The sequence below is a fragment of the Trematomus bernacchii genome, unplaced genomic scaffold (genome assembly GCF_902827165.1).
Source record: "Trematomus bernacchii unplaced genomic scaffold, fTreBer1.1, whole genome shotgun sequence".
Taxonomy (NCBI): domain Eukaryota; kingdom Metazoa; phylum Chordata; class Actinopteri; order Perciformes; family Nototheniidae; genus Trematomus; species Trematomus bernacchii.
The window spans coordinates 19,726-37,130 of NW_022987921.1; the positions used below are offsets into that span (position 1 = coordinate 19,726).

The 17,405-nt window shown below is 48.0% G+C and overlaps 1 protein-coding gene across 1 annotated transcript; it reads right to left on the reverse strand.

Moving 5' to 3' along the window:
* Positions 1-95: 95 nt before the first annotated feature.
* On the reverse strand, positions 96-17,093 carry eif2a (eukaryotic translation initiation factor 2A). Its single transcript, XM_034115448.1, is given in 18 exon segments — positions 96-699; positions 880-946; positions 1,342-1,376; positions 1,378-1,449; positions 2,741-2,845; positions 2,913-2,981; positions 2,983-3,246; positions 3,355-3,439; positions 5,325-5,481; positions 6,096-6,212; positions 6,389-6,533; positions 6,609-6,682; positions 10,313-10,395; positions 10,498-10,597; positions 15,526-15,644; positions 15,731-15,802; positions 15,941-16,007; positions 17,041-17,093. Coding segments are annotated over 18 exon segments (1,725 nt in total). The 5' UTR covers positions 17,069-17,093; the 3' UTR covers positions 96-633.
* Positions 17,094-17,405: the final 312 nt, after the last annotated feature.

Here is a 17,405-nt window from a genome sequence, read left to right on the forward strand (position 1 = left end):
TTATCTCAGCTCAGCTCCCATTGGCTCCCACATAACTCGAACCCTGACTTTATGTCTAAAGGTGAACCCACAGTGAGAACAGGTCAACACAGGAACAACTGGATTCAGGCTTTTATTCTGAAAGGAACAACGGCTTCAGCATCTGTACAGAAGTTGCATAGCAACAGGGCTTCTCTCTCTCTCTCTCTCTCTCTCTCTCTCTCACACACACACACACACACACACTCACACACACACACACACTCACACACACTTTGCATGTTAAAGGAACTTTTCAACATGTTGGGAAATAATCAGTTTTCGGTCTGAGAGTTTTTTTTTCTTTCTCTGCAGTGATTTCATCTTTTATTTCATTAACACACACAACTACATTTCCCAGAATGCCCTTGCAGCAGCCTCCAAACACAGAAGAAGAATGAGTCCAGTCCTCAGCGATAAACAGCTGGATGAAAACAGGAAGCAGGAAACGGTGTGTGTGTCTGTGTGTGTGTGTGTGTGTGTGTGTGTGTGTGGTGAGGGACACACACCTGTGAACAAAAGCCACCCCCTCACCCGTCCTCCCAAAAATGTCTCTTACACACACTCTTTCTCTTTGGTGTGTGAGTGTGTGTGTGTGTGTGTGTGTGTGTTTGTCTACAGGCTGATCTGCAGCTCCTTCAGCTCCTGCAGCAGCTGATCCTCCTTCTGAAGCTTCTCCAGCTGAACGAAACAAACACACCATCAGATTCATATGTTATAAAACATCTGTAAAGTCATACACAGTTACTACTTTAGTTTATTGGATGATGTCTGGTTCATACATCTTACGGTATCATGGGAACATTCATATATATAACATTAATAACATGTTTTAAATGTATTTATAAGAGTGAGGCTCACCTGGTTCTTCTGGAGAACTTTCCCAGACGTTTGCTGCTCCTTCAGCTCCTCGAGTCGCTTTCAGCTTCTGTAACGACCAATCACAGCTCAGAACACAGCGGCCAATCACAGCTCAGAACACAGCAACCAATCACAGCTCAGCGGCCAATCACAGCTCAGAACACAGCCACCAATCATAGCTCAGAACACAGCAACCAATCACAGCTCAGGCACCAATCACAGCTCAGAACACAGCAACCAATCACAGCTCAGAACACAGCGGCCAATCACAGCTCAGAACACAGCAACCAATCACAGCTCAGAACACAGCAACAAATCACAGCTCAGAACACAGCGGCCAATCACAGCTCAGGCACCAATCACAGCTCAGAACACAGCAACCAATCACAGCTCAGGCACCAATCACAGCTCAGAACACAGCAACCAGCTCGATGTTGATAGTTATAAACTTAATCTCTTCACCTTTTTAAGTTCTTGATCTTCTTGTCGGTCCTCGGTTTCTCCGATGCTCGGCTCTGATTGGTTGTTGCTGACGGGGGCGGGGTCAGACGGAGGGTCAGTCTTCAACTCCTGCAGAATTATGAGAAATTATAAAATAATGTATATTCCTATAAAGGAACTACAGCACGGTCACATGACTTCGCCACCGCTAAGCTAAAGGTGGCTAATGTCGGGCTATAAAGGAACTACAGCACGGTCACATGACTTCGCCACCGCTAAGCTAAAGGTGGCTAATGTTGGGCTATAAAGGAACTACAGCACGGTCACATGACTTCGCCACCGCTAAGCTAAAGGAGGCTAATGTTGGGCTATAAAGGAACTACAGCACGGTCACATGACTTCACGTCACCACCGCTAAGCTAAAGGAGGGCTAATGTTGGGCTATAAAGGAACTACAGCACGGTCACATGACTTCGCCACCGCTAAGCTAAAGGAGGCTAATGTTGGGCTATAAAGGAACTACAGCACGGTCACATGACTTCACGTCACCACCGCTAAGCTAAAGGCGGCTAATGTTGGGCTATAAAGGAACTACAAGCACAGTCACATGACTTTCACGTCACCACCGCTAAGCTAAAGGAGGCTAATGTTGGGCTATAAAGGACTACAGCATGGTCACATGACTTCACGTCACCACCGCTAAGCTAAAGGAGGCTAATGTTGGGCTATAAGGAACTACAGCACGGTCACATGACTTCACGTCACCACCGCTAAGCTAAAGGAGGCTAATGTTGGGCTATAAAGGAACTACAGCACGGTCACATGACTTCGCCACCGCTAAGCTAAAGGAGGCTAATGTTGGGCTATAAAGAAACTACAGCACGGTCACATGACTTCGCCACCGCTAAGCTAAAGGAGGCTACTGTTGGGCTATAAAAGGAACTACAGCACGGTCACATGACTTCACGTCACCACCGCTAAGCTAAAGGTGGCTAAGTGTTGGGCTATAAAGGAACTACAGCACGGTCACATGACTTCACGTCACCACCAGCTAAGCTAAAGTGGCTAAGTTGGGCTATAAAGGAACTACAGCACGGTCACATGACTTCACGTCACCCACCGCTAAGCTAAAGGAGGCTAATGTTCGGGCTATAAAGGAACTACAGCACGGTCACATGACTTCACGTCACCACCGCTAAGCTAAAGGTGGCTAATGTTGGGCTATAAAGGAACTAGAGCACGGGTCACATGACTTCACGTCACCACCGCTAAGCTAAAGGCGGCTAATGTTGGGCTATAAAGGAACTACAGCACGGTCACATGACTTCACGTCACCCACCGCTAAGCTAAAGGTGGCTAATGTTTGGGCTATAAAGGAACTACAGCACGGTCACATGACCATCCTTGATTGGCTGCTCACCTGTTTGGCGGCCTTCTTGTTGTCCCTCTTCTTCTGGTTCTTCAGAGCCGCTTTAGAGAGACTCTTGTCTCCGGGTCGGAGGTTCTGAGCGGGTTCCTCCTCGTGCTGAGAGAAGAAACATCATTATTACCAGAAGATGATCTGATCAGAACAGAACATGATGGTTCCTCACCAGTCGGGCCCTCTCAGCGGGGGGCAGGTGTCTCAGTGCGGGGGGACGGTATGCCTGAGTGGGGGGGGGGCTGGGTGCTCCCCAGGGGTCCGGCCTCCTGCTGGTACCTGACAGCCCTCTGGGGGAAGCTACCTGGAGGAAGGTTCTGCCAGCGGACCTCCCACAGCTCCGTGCCCTCAGCCACTTCCTGTTTGTGAACCACAGCCCCCCCGTAGTGCCACACCTGGAACCGGTTCCCGACCCTCAGCCGGGGCGAGCAGGTGGACGTGATCACGTGTTCCCCGTCAGGACACCACGAGAAGTGGGTGGCGTCCGGAGCCTGGGGCTTAGACACCTGAGGGGGAGGGGCAGACCATTAACACACCTGAGGGGGAGGAGTCAGACCATTAACACACCTGAGCTGGATCAAAGACAGAGGAGGGGGGGGGGGGGTCTTCCTCACCTGTTTGTACTTCTTCACGTCCCAGACCTCCATCTGACCCCGAAGGTTCCCGAAGCCTGCGAGGATCAGTATGTGACCCTGAGGACTGAAACACAGGTGAGACCAGGTGAGAGCCTGAGGACTCAAACACAGGTGAGACCAGGTGAGAGCCTGAGGACTCAAACACAGGTGAGACCAGGTGAGAGCCTGAGGACTCAAACACAGGTGAGACCAGGTGAGAGCCTGAGGACTCAAACACAGGAGAGACCAGGGGCCTCTTTATAAACGGTGCGCACGCACAAAAAATGGCGTACGCCAGTTTCTACGCAATGTTTACGATTTATAAAATACTAACTTGAGGGGAAAATGTGCGGTCCTCCACGCAAACTCTAACCCATGCGTACGCACTAAGCACAACAACGGGAGAGAGGAGAAACTGCGACACCGTTGGCAGAAGAAAGAATGGAGAGAAATATGTGGAAATAATACCATCAATAAAATGTTACCTCTCATTTATCAAATATGAAGAATTCATTTTCAAACATTGATTAAAGCCAATCTTTAAAATTATGGAACAAACGCCTGTTTGAGACTCCTCAGTGCACACACACACATCACTTGGAGAAATAAATAAATACGGATATGTTATTTAAAACCACCTCGAATATGTTGTGTTAATGTTATGAAATGTTTTCTCACTAATGATGCGGTAAGCAGGAGGACAGAGGTTTGCATTTCTATAGGTTGTAGATACGAGCATGGTTTTATATACTATCACGTTTAATCGTGTTTTATGCCGTTTGCCAAGACTTGATAAGTGGCTCGTAAAACCCAGGAGGTATGGAAACTAAGAACACCATATGTGGTAAACAGCTAATATAACACAACACATTGTATTTCCTTTAACTGGTGGATTCTGGAGATATAGTTGCTGATCGACAGCTGGAACACAAACCACCAAATACAACACAATCATTCAGATCCAGTCGTCATGACTACACTCCGGAGGGATTCCCCCATCATTTCTTAGTTTCTCATCAAGGGGGGGGGTCTCCTGTCCCCGGGACAAACACACTGCCTGAGGAAGGTTATGTGTATTTATTTTGTCATTCACTTTTTTCTGACCACTTATTTATTTATGTTGGTGACGATCCGACCTCCATGCTGCTACTCTGGTTCAAACTGCATCCACCAAACAATATGATTTATCTCCACCTCCACAAAATAACCTAAATCTGACTCGGTGTGTGAGATGTCTCTTTTAGCTGTTCTATCGTCATTTCCTGATCTACTTCAGTCAGTCAGAATGAATGAATGGATGGATGGATGGATGGATGGATGGATGGATGGATGGATGGATGGATGGATGGATGGATGGATGGATGGATGGATGGATGGATGGATGGATGGATGGATGGATGGATGGATGGATGGATGGATGGAGGATGGATGGATGATGGATGGATGGATGGATGGATGGATGATGGATGGATGGATGGGATGGATGGATGGATGGATGGATGGATGGATGGAGGATTGGATGGATGGATGGATGGATGGATGGATGGATGGATGGATGGATAGATGGATGGATGGATGGATGGATGGATGGATGGATGAATGGGCGTTTCTTTGACTATTTATAGGCACATATGGGCGTTACGTGAAGCCCGCAAAAGCTGCGCCGCATTTCGAGTTGATTGTGATTTATAAAGGGAAACCGGCGTAGGATGTCCCGTACGCAAGTCCTGCGCCGGTACGCAGTCTTTTATGAATCGGAAAGTGTCGGTGCGTATTTATTTGCTTTGTCCAACGTAAGCAAACTTCCCACGTGAATCCTACAGAAGGCTTTATGAATGAGGCCCCTGGTGAGAGGCTGAGGACTGAAACACAGGTGAGACCAGGTGGGCGTGTCTCATCAGGTGTCTCACCTGTAGGAGGCGTGTCTCCCCTGTAGGAGGCGTGTCTCACCTGTAGTGGGCGTGTCTCACCTGTAGTAGGCGGCGTTGCGCGGTCCCGTCCCGAAGTCGAACAGCGGGTCACACTTCAGGTTGTAGACGGTGGCTTTGGCCGGCATGAAGCCGTAAACAACACAGAACTCAGAAGAGCTGGGAGACCACGAGACGTCGTAGATGGGCCCGTTCTTCTCTGTGGACAGGAAGAGAAGCAGACAGGTGAGTCCTCAGGTGAGAGGTGAGTCCTCAGGTGAGTCCTCAGGTGAGTGCTCAGGTGAGTCCTCAGGTGAGAGGTGAGTGCTCAGGTGAGTGCTCAGGTGAGTGCTCAGGTGAGAGGTGAGTCCTCAGGTGAGTCCTCAGGTGAGTCCTCAGGTGAGTCCTCAGGTGAGTCCTCAGGTGAGAGCTCAGGTGAGTCCTCAGGTGAGAGCTCAGGTGAGTGCTCAGGTGAGTCCTCAGGTGAGTCCAGGTAGTCCTCAGTGAGTCCTCAGGTGAGAGGTGAGTCCTCAGGTGAGTCCTCAGGTGAGTGCTCAGGTGAGTGCTCAGGTGAGTCATCAGGTGAGTGCTCAGGTGAGTGCTCAGGTGAGTCCTCAGGTGAGTGCTCAGGTGAGTCCTCAGGTGAGAGGTGAGTCCTCAGGTGAGTCCTCAGGTGAGTGCTCAGGTGAGTCCTCAGGTGAGTGCTCAGGTGAGTCCTCAGGTGAATGCTCAGGTGAGTGCTGAGGTGAGTGTTCAGGTGAGAGGTGAGTCCTCAGGTGAGTGCTCAGGTGAGTCCTCAGGTGAGTGTGTAATATAATCGGAAGGTGTACTGACGCAGCTGCACCAGTGCTGTCTCCCCGCTCACAGACAGGAAGTGGAGCGTCTGCTCGCCGTAGTACGAGGCTCCGCTCTTATCCACCTCCGTGCTCGCTGTCACCAGCACCGCCGACGCTGAGGGGGAGGGGGTTGTTTACTTTATATAACAACAACAACAATCAAACATTTCCCAAATTGGGATCAATAAAGTACTTTTTATCTTATCAACAACAAAACAACAACAATAGTAATAATAACAACAACAAGACAACACAACAACAATAGTAATAATAGTAATATAATAATAGTACCCTTGTTGTTCCACGTCATGCTGACCCTGTCGGCCTTGAAGAAGCTCTTGTTAGCGAGTGCGGCCCCCGGCCCCCCGAGCTGAGGGTACTGATACAGCCTCACAAAGGAGGGGGCGCCCTTACTGCCCGGGACGTAAACACACACCTGTCGGGGGGGGGGGCGTTAGATATAAGACTGTTTACTGAGATGATGATGAATAATAACCTGCCCCCCCCTCACCTTGCTGGGCGCCCCCCCAGGAGAGAGCGTGAAGTCTGAGACCTTCTGCATGTGCAGCTTGTTGGCGATCGTGTCTGCAGAAATCATTGGAATGCATTAATATGCAAATAAGAAAACACAGAGCTATCAGCTAACAGAGCTAATGCTAACAGAACTAACAGCTAACAGAGCTAATGCTAACAGAAAACAGAACTAACAGCTAACAGAACTAACAGCTAACAGAGCTAATGCTAACAGAACTAACAGCTAACAGAACTAATGCTAACAGAACTAACAGCTAACAGAGCTAATGCTAACAGAACTAACAGCTAACAGAACTAATGCTAACAGAACTAATGCTAACAGAACTAACAGCTAACAGAGCTAATGCTAACAGAACTAATGCTAACAGAACTAACAGCTAACAGAGCTAATGCTAACATAACTAATGCTAACAGAACTAACAGCTAACAGAACTAACAGCTAACAGAACTAATGCTAACAGAATTAATGCTAACAGAACTAACAGCTAACAGAGCTAATGCTAACAGAACTAATGCTAACAGAACTAACAGCTAACAGAGCTAATGCTAACAGAACTAATGCTAACAGAACTAACAGCTAACAGAGCTAATGCTAACAGCTAATGCTAACAGAACTACAGCTACAGAGCTAATGCTAACAGAACTAACAGCTAACAGAACTAATGCTAACAGAACTAACAGCTAACAGAGCTAATGCTAACAGAACTAACAGCTAACAGAACTAATGCTAACAGAACTAACAGCTAACAGAGCTAATGCTAACAGAACTAATGCTAACAGAACTAACAGCTACAGAGCTAATGCTAACAGAACTAACAGCTAACAGAGCTAATGCTAACAGAACTAACAGCTAACAGAACTAATGCTAACAGAACTAACAGCTAACAGAGCTAATGCTAAAGAAGCTAACGCTTTTGAAAGTTACATTAATGTACATTATGTTATATATTAGCTGAAAATAAATCACGCTCTCATGAGTTCAAATGTTCTGTAAAACAAGTCCCTGTTATTACACATGTTATTACACAAGTGTTATAACAGGTGTTATTGAAAGTGTTATGACATGTGTTAGATATAAGTCTTATAACAGGTGTTATAACAGGTGTTATGACAACTGTCAGAGCTCACCTGTTGATCTCCTCTGAGCTCACCAGAGGCCTGTACTACGAAGCCGGATGTTCTCTTAGCGGCTAACTTCAGGAAAATCTCTGGCTTTCCGGTCCTACGACGCTGGTTCTCTTTTTAGCGGGCTAGATCTCCATGGTAACTTATGCTGAGCGGCTAACCTCCTCCGGAGCAGGTTAGGTTGCAGGCTAAGAGATCAACTCAGTGAAAGCACCACCTGCTGACCAATCAGAGCTCAGTGTGCAGAGTTTAAAGTGATCAATTCATATTACAGGATAGAGGAAATACAGAAAAACTGCCGTTGCAGGAAAGACGGCCGGCAAAAATCAACTGACTGTGTGAACGTGAACATTAATAGAATATCCCCTCCCATCTTCAGAGCAATCTGACTATTATAATATTAGCGTTAAGAAAGCTTACTTAAATATCTGCCACGACATAAGTAACCGGATCAGAGTAACATTAAGTACAGTCCGCGGCACTGTGAGTGCAGACGTTGATGTGTCCCATTATCATTCATATCATATCACATCATAATGTATCATATATCTCCTTATCTGAGTCAGCTGAGCCGTATCTGGCCGTGCAACACTCACAGTGTCACATACTGGATGCAGAAGTATTATTTTAAGCAACACATTAAGTTGATGAAACACTTGAGTCAAATGTAATTAAAGTCAGATCGTGTCTTAGACGGGGCAGTGATATCATAAACCTGTTAATGTACGCATTCAAACACTTTCTCTGTTACCAGCTGTATTCACCTTGCAGGTGCAGCTATGTGGCTTTGATCCTGGATAAAGTGTTTAAGTCATGGATGTTTAAAGTTTAACTTCTTCATATTTGTCTAATATTAAAGTTCACTTTTCATTCAGGAAGTATGACGCTGCGCTGTCAGTACGCTTCTCCATGTTTGTGATTGGTCAGTGTTGCTAGCCCCGCCCCTTTCATGTGAACGTGCTCTCAGCCGGACAGAGAAACCCTGGCTTGAGTTACCGAGTTGATAACCAGCGTGGTAGGACCGCTTAGCGAGAGCACGTTTGTTTTGGATTAGGTAAGCCGGGTAACTCAGAGAGATCCTGGTTAGGTTGAACCGGCTTCGTAGCACAGGCCTCTGGTTAGGTTGAACTGGCTTCAGAGTACAGGCCTCTAGTTAGGTTGAACTGGCTTCAGAGTACAGGCCTCTGGTTAGGTTGAACTGGCTTCGTAGCACAGGCCTCTAGTTAGGTTGAACTGGCTTCAGAGTACAGGCCTCTAGTTAGGTTGAACTGGCTTCAGAGTACAGGCCTCTGGTTAGGTTGAACTGGCTTCAGAGTACAGGCCTCTGGTTAGGTTGAACTGGCTTCAGAGTACAGGCCTCTGGTTAGGTTGAACCGGCTTCGTAGCACAGGCCTCTGGTTAGGTTGAACCGGCTTCGTAGCACAGGCCTCTGGTTAGGTTGAACTGGCTTCAGAGTACAGGCCTCTAGTTAGGTTGAACCGGCTTCGTAGCACAGGCCTCTGGTTAGGTTGAACTGGCTTCAGAGTACAGGCCTCTGGTTAGGTTGAACCGGCTTCGTAGCACAGGCCTCTGGTTAGGTTGAACTGGCTTCAGAGTACAGGCCTCTGGTTAGGTTGAACTGGCTTCGTAGTACAGGCCTCTAGTTAGGTTGAACTGGCTTCGTAGCACAGGCCTCTGGTTAGGTTGAACTGGCTTCAGAGTACAGGCCTCTGGTTAGGTTGAACCGGCTTCGTAGCACAGGCCTCTGGTTAGGTTGAACTGGCTTCAGAGTACAGGCCTCTGGTTAGGTTGAACTGGCTTCGTAGTACAGGCCTCTAGTTAGGTTGAACTGGCTTCGTAGCACAGGCCTCTGGTTAGGTTGAACTGGCTTCAGAGCACAGGCCTCTGGTTAGGTTGAACTGGCTTCGTAGTACAGGCCTCTGGTTAGGTTGAACTGGCTTCAGAGTACAGGCCTCTGGTTAGGTTGAACTGGCTTCAGAGTACAGGCCTCTGGTTAGGTTGAACTGGCTTCGTAGTACAGGCCTCTGGTTAGGTTGAACTGGCTTCGTAGTACAGGCCTCTAGTTAGGTTGAACTGGCTTCGTAGTACAGGCCTCTAGTTAGGTTGAACTGGCTTCGTAGTACAGGCCTCTGGTTAGGTTGAACTGGCTTCGTAGTACAGGCCTCTAGTTAGGTTGAACTGGCTTCGTAGTACAGGCCTCTAGTTAGGTTGAACTGGCTTCGTAGTACAGGCCTCTGGTTAGGTTGAACTGGCTTCAGAGTACAGGCCTCTGGTTAGGTTGAACTGGCTTCGTAGTACAGGCCTCTAGTTAGGTTGAACTGGCTTCAGAGTACAGGCCTCTGGTTAGGTTGAACTGGCTTCGTAGTACAGGCCTCTAGTTAGGTTGAACTGGCTTCGTAGTACAGGCCTCTAGTTAGGTTGAACTGGCTTCAGAGTACAGGCCTCTGGTTAGGTTGAACTGGCTTCGTAGTACAGGCCTCTGGTTAGGTTGAACTGGCTTGGTAGCACAGGCCTCTGGTCTTATAACAGGTATTATGACAGAGGGGGGGGTCTTACTGAAGTCGTTGTTCTCGTAGAAGTGCAGCTCGTTGTTGACGCTCCGCACTGCAATCTGCTCGTCTGCAGACCAGCTGGGACACCTGCAGCCAATCAAAGCGCAGCATGAGAGTCTGAGTGTGTGTGAGAGTGTGTGTGTGTGTGTGAGTGAGAGTGTGTGTGTGTGAGAGTGTGTCAGTGCTCACCATGACTCCATCTTCTTCTGGAACAGAGCTTTGAGCAGCTGACCGCTCTGTACGTCCCACAGCTGGAGGTTAGGGTCTCCCTGAGCACTGTCCTGAGCCTCTACACACACACACACACACACACACACACACACACACACACACACACACACACACACACACCACACACACACACACACACACACACACACACACACCACACACACACACACACACACACACACACACACACCACACACACACACACACACACACAACCACACACACACACACACACACACACACACACACACACACACACACACACACACACACACACAACACACACACACACACCACACAACATCCTTATATGTATATGAATGTAGTCAATCAATCAATGTTTTATTTATAGCCCAATATCACATGTGTCTCAGTGGACTTCACAGTTTGGTTCAGAATATCAGTGACAATACGACACCCTCTGTTCCTCAGACCCTCTGTCCTCAGACCCTCTGTCCTCAGACCCTCTGTCCTCAGACCCTCTGTCCTCAGACCCTCTGTCCTTAGACCCTCTGTCCTTAGACCCTCTGTCCTTAGACCCTCTGTCCTCAGACCCTCTGTCCTCAGACCCTCTGTCCTCAGACCCTCTGTCCTTAGACCCTCTGTCCTTACACCCTCTGTCCTTACACCCTCTGTCCCTTCCACCCTCTGTCCTCAGACCCTCTGTCCTCAGACCCTCTGTCCTTAGACCCTCTGTCCTTAGACCCTCTGTCCTTAGACCCTCTGTCCTTAGACCCTCTGTCCTCAGACCCTCTGTCCTCAGACCCTCTGTCCTTAGACCCTCTGTCCTTACACCCTCTGTCCTTAGACCCTCTGTCCTCAGACCCTCTGTCCTCAGACCCTCTGTCCTCAGACCCTCTGTCCTCAGACCCTCTGTCCTTAGACCCTCTGTCCTCAGACCCTCTGTCCTCAGACCCTCTGTCCTTACACCCTCTGTCCTCAGACCCTCTGTCCTCAGACCCTCTGTCCTCAGACCCTCTGTCCTTACACCCTCTGTCCTTACACCCTCTGTCCTCACACCCTCTGTCCTCAGACCCTCTGTCCTTAGACCCTCTGTCCTTAGACCCTCTGTCCTTACACCCTCTGTCCTTACACCCTCTGTCCTCAGACCCTCTGTCCTCAGACCCTCTGTCCTCAGACCCTCTGTCCTTAGACCCTCTGTCCTTAGACCCTCTGTCCTCAGACTCTCTGTCCTTAGACCCTCTGTCCTTAGACCCTCTGTCCTTAGACCCTCTGTCCTCAGACCCTCTGTCCTCAGACCCTCTGTCCTCAGACCCTCTGTCCTTAGACCCCTCTGTCCTTAGACCCTCTGTCCTTAGACCCTCTGTCCTTACACCCTCTGTCCTCAGACCCTCTGTCCTCAGACCCTCTGTCCTTAGACCCTCTGTCCTTACACCCTCTGTCCTTACACCCTCTCTCCTTACACCCTCTGTCCTCAGACCCTCTGTCCTTACACCCTCTGTCCTTAGACCCTCTGTCCTTACACCCTCTGTCCTTACACCCTCTGTCCTTAGACCCTCTGTCCTTAGACCCTCTGTCCTTACACCCTCTGTCCTCAGACCCTCTGTCCTTACACCCTCTGTCCTTAGACCCTCTGTCCTTAGACCCTCTGTCCTTACACCCTCTGTCCTTAGACCCTCTGTCCTCAGACCCTCTGTCCTTACACCCTCTGTCCTTAGACCCTCTGTCCTTAGACCCTCTGTCCTCAGACCCTCTGTCCTCAGACCCTCTGTCCTTATACCCTCTGTCCTCAGACCCTCTGTCCTTACACCCTCTGTCCTTACACCCTGTCCTTAGACCCTCTGTCCTCAGACCCTCTGTCCTTACACCCTCTGTCCTCAGACCCTCTGTCCTCAGACCCTCTGTCCTCAGACCCTCTGTCCTCAGACCCTCTGTCCTTAGACCCTCTGTCCTTACACCCTCTGTCCTCAGACCCTCTGTCCTTACACCCTCTGTCCTTAGACCCTCTGTCCTTAGACCCTCTGTCCTCAGACCCTCTGTCCTTAGACCCTCTGTCCTTAGACCCTCTGTCCTCAGACCCTCTGTCCTCAGACCCTCTGTCCTCAGACCCTCTGTCCTTAGACCCTCTGTCCTTACACCCTCTGTCCTCAGACCCTCTGTCCTTACACCCTCTGTCCTTAGACCCTCTGTCCTTAGACCCTCTGTCCTCAGACCCTCTGTCCTTAGACCCTCTGTCCTTAGACCCTCTGTCCTCAGACCCTCTGTCCTTACACCCTCTGTCCTTACACCCTGTCCTTAGACCCTCTGTCCTCAGACCCTCTGTCCTTACACCCTCTGTCCTTAGACCCTCTGTCCTTAGACCCTCTGTCCTCAGACCCTCTGTCCTCAGACCCTCTGTCCTCAGACCCTCTGTCCTCAGACCCTCTGTCCTTACACCCTCTGTCCTTAGACCCTCTGTCCTCAGACCCTCTGTCCTCAGACCCTCTGTCCTCAGACCCTCTGTCCTCACACCCTCTGTCCTCAGACCCTCTGTCCTTACACCCTCTGTCCTTAGACCCTCTGTCCTTAGACCCTCTGTCCTTAGACCCTCTGTCCTTACACCCTCTGTCCTTAGACCCTCTGTCCTCAGACCCTCTGTCCTCAGACCCTCTGTCCTCAGACCCTCTGTCCTCAGACCCTCTGTCCTTAGACCCTCTGTCCTTACACCCTCTGTCCTCAGACCCTCTGTCCTCAGACCCTCTGTCCTTAGACCCTCTGTCCTTAGACCCTCACATCGTACAAGGAAACACTTCCAGAGAAACCCCACAGTTTAAAGGAACATGGAGAAACCTCAGGGAGAGCAACAGAGGAGGGATCCCTCTCCCAGGACGGACAGACGTGCACTAGATGCCGTGTGTAAATCAAAGAGATAAAACATTTGCAGCGTAGGTAGTCCACATGTTTGGAAATGCATGTGTCTATAATAAGAAGATGAATCCACGAGGATATCCATCCAGGACTTATGATCCAGGACCACAGCAGCAGGCAGAGCCACGACTCAGGATCCCGGCGTAGATAGACACCAAAAAGAGATGTGGGGTGGAGTGGCCTCATTTATGCTGACATATTCTTCATGTCTCAACCAAGTTTCAGTGAGACAGCATATATCAATATTATAATCTGATATTAAATCATTTACCAATATTGCTCTAGATGCTAGAGATCTTATGTTTAAGAGACCACATTTAATCTTCCTGTTTTGTTGCACTGTAGTAGTTACTTTGACTTTCATGAGGTTATTATGTCTGACACCTCTATTAGGTTTGACCTTAAAGGGGACCTATCATGCAAAATGCACGTTTGTACGTCTTGTATACATGAATATGTGTCCCCGGTGTTCCAGGGAACTCACCAAGTGTCAGAAAACACAACCCTCTCTATTTTCCTCCATACCCAAATCTCTAAAAAAGGGGCTGCAACGGATCTGATAAAAACTGATCCAGATTTGAACACTGTCCTGACGTCAGGACGGTGGCGCTACGGCTATTGGGCCAACTCTCCACCTATCAGGGGAATGTGGGGTTGGGCCACGGCCGGCCATTGCCGCTCGAAAGCGCTGGAGACGCTGTAGTACATATGCCAGGCCTGTAAGTGGCGCTGTAGTCTGCCACAAAAGCAGCGAAGAAGACTTCCCGCCCATAGTTGCCATGGTTACCCTTCTGTTTATTCTCCGCTGTGGCTTTCTTTCTCCCTCCCCGAGGCAAGCGTTTGCTCCTGCTGCTTTAATTCAATGCAATCCCTCCCCGTCGAGGCAAGCACTGTAATTCTCTCCGGTTAGTCCACCAGCAGATGACAAACACCCACCTCTCCGCCTCTTCCAAGGAACCAGGGGACCGTGCGGCAGAGTTTCAGTTTCAGTTTCTTTCTCCGGTCAAGATGTCCGTTAAAGTTTAAATCTTCCGGACAAAATGAGAAAAGTGCCGGTCAAAGGTCTTCTTTGTTATTTATTGAGCTTTAAAACAAATGAATAACGACTCTATATAATAAAACACGGAGGACGGAGATCTCTTTTTCTCCCCCTCTTCTGACAGCCCAGCAGCTGATCAGAGCACGTCTCCCCTCTCCTGCAGGGGGGCGTGGTCAGCAGCTGATCAGAGCACGTCTCCCCTCTCCTGCAGGGGGGCGTGGTCAGCAGAATCAGCCCCGTAGACAGCAAACAGCACATAGAGAGAAATGAGGCATGGCTAAAATGCATGATCTGTTTGGTATTTTGAAAACAGAAACGTATAAATATACCTTATATAGGTATGGCCCTACAATATATCATTTACATATAGCATGATAGGTCCACTTTAAATTGTCCTTGGGCAGACACACACACCGTTAATATTGGGTATTTTATTGGAGAGAGCGCAGAGAAGCGTGTAAGACTCCGCCTCCTGGTCTCAACTCCAGTTTGTCATGGATCACAAAGCTCTGAAATGTTTGCCTAAATGAGATGTGCACCTTCCAGAGTAGGATGAATGCCGTCTCTCTTAATCAGACCAGGTTTTCCCCAGAAGGCTGTCCAATTATTTACGAAGCCCACATGGTTTGCTGGGCACCACCAAGACAACCAGCGCTGGAATGATGGCATGCGGCTATACATGCCGTCATTGATCGGATTGGGGAGGGGACCAGAGAAAATTAACGGTGTCCGACATTGTTTTAGCATATCTACACACTGACGCCACATTAGCTTTGGTGCATTCTGATTGGCGTAAAGGAACATCATTACCACCGACGTGAAAAACAACCTTACTGTATTCACGTTTAGTTTTAGCCAGCAGTTTAAGATGCGCCTCAACGTCGCCCGCTCTGGCCCCCGGAATACTGTGGAGGCACACTGCTGTAGGGCTGCCAGGTGTGTGTGTGTGTGTGTGTGTGTGTGTGTGTGTGTGTGTGTGTGTGTGTGTGCTACACACTGCTGTAGGGCTGCCAGGTGTGTGTGTGTGTGTGTGTGTGTGTGTGTGTGTGTGTGTGTGTGTGTGTGTGTGTGCTACACACTGCTGTAGGGCTGCCAGGTAGCCAGCACGGTGTTCTGAGGAGAGATCTTCAGCACGGAGGTCTTAGGGAGGTCAAAGGTCGAGAGCAGGGAGCCGTCTGCACACCGCACCACAGACACACTGACGCACAGGAAAACATATTATTGATTATTGTATTTATTAATATGATTATATATATATAGTTATTGTGAGAGTGTAATAGTGACCTGTGTCCGTTGCACCAGCCGAACAGAGACCCATCTCGGCTGAAGGTCACACACCTGGAGGGCCGCGCATCCCTGACACACACACAAAAAATATTGTTATTGCTCAGTGACACGTCTGTCTGTGTCTCTGTGTCTCTGTGTGTGTGTGTGTGTGTGTGTGTGTGTGTGTGTGTGTGTGTGTGTGTGTGTGTGTGTGTGTGTGTGTGTTACCTGTTGAAGTTGGCCAGCGGCTCACAGGTGGGTCCGGACAGCAGAGAGGTGCCGTCTGACCCTCGCACTGAAACATTAAATATATTTATTATTAATAATAAACTATTTAGTTAACATCAGATGATTTAAGACATAAAATAAAATAAAAACACCAGATGTTGAACTGATCAGTGGTCTCCAGTCTCTGTCAGGACATCTATTATTTAAACACAGTTTCTGTTTAAAAGCTGAGAAACATGTGGAATAAAATCCCTCTGAGGACATTTCCTAAATCAGTAAGAGCTGTTCTTTAATTCGGGCTAAATATAATTTATAAGACAGATTTATTTACACTGGATTTTTACTTTTTAAGGTCAGATCATCAGCTGTGAGGGAGATACTAGAGATACTAGAGAGGGAACAGCGTGGAGATATTATTAGGATTATTTGATATATTTAAAGGTTATTTATGGGTTTAATTAAAGCCGAACAACTCAGAAAACTTCACTGGTTCACCTGAAGTCTTCACCTTTATTTTAGGCTGTAAATACATCTGTTTAAATAAAAACAACAGATTTTAAACTGAGTTTGCTGAGAATGATCGGTGGTCTCCAGACTCCGTTAGGAAATCTACTAAGTAACACATTTTCTGTTTAAAAGATGAGAAACCTGTGGAATAAAACCACTCTGAAGACCTTTCCTGAAACATCAGAAGCTGTTCTCCAATTCGGCTTAAATATAATTTATATTCTGACTGGATTTTAACTTTTTATCTCCAAATCATCACTGTTTTCCTCAGAGACGCTGATACAGAGAGGAACTGCATGGAGAGGTTTCAGAGGATTATTTAATATATTTAAAGGTTATTTATGTATTTATTTAAAGCCGAATGACTCCGAAGTCTTCACTGATTCACCTGAAGTCTTTACCTGAAGTCTTTACCTTTACCTTTAGGCTGTAAATACATCTGTTTAAATAAAAACACCAGATTTTGAGTTTGGTGCAGGTTGTTTCTGTTCAGCACCACGCGCAGCTCTCAGTCTGCATCTACTCTAACAGCACAAACAATAACAACAACAACAACACGTGTTTATTAAAGTAAACATTAATAAGTTACCCACCTGCTAACAGCGGGATGGGTTGCGCCATGTTTGCGTGAACCGGAAGAAGAAGAAAACCCTACGTCAGCAGATATACGTCAGTACAAGTACGTCACGGAAGTGGGCGGGGCTTCCAGTGCCACATCAGCGTACAGTCCGCGACACGTCAGTCAAAACATCTGAAAACTGTTTATATTTTTTTATTCTGAAACAAACCGCGGGGTTTCTGATCGATATCTAAACCGATTTCATCCATTCATTATAAAAAAACTGTTTTTATAAATGTTTCGTGTTTTAGAAATGCGTTAAGCTGTTGGAGTGACGCGTGCAGAGAGGTCACTTCCGGTGTCAGAGTAAAAGCGCCCAGTGTGGAGATCAGTTAATAT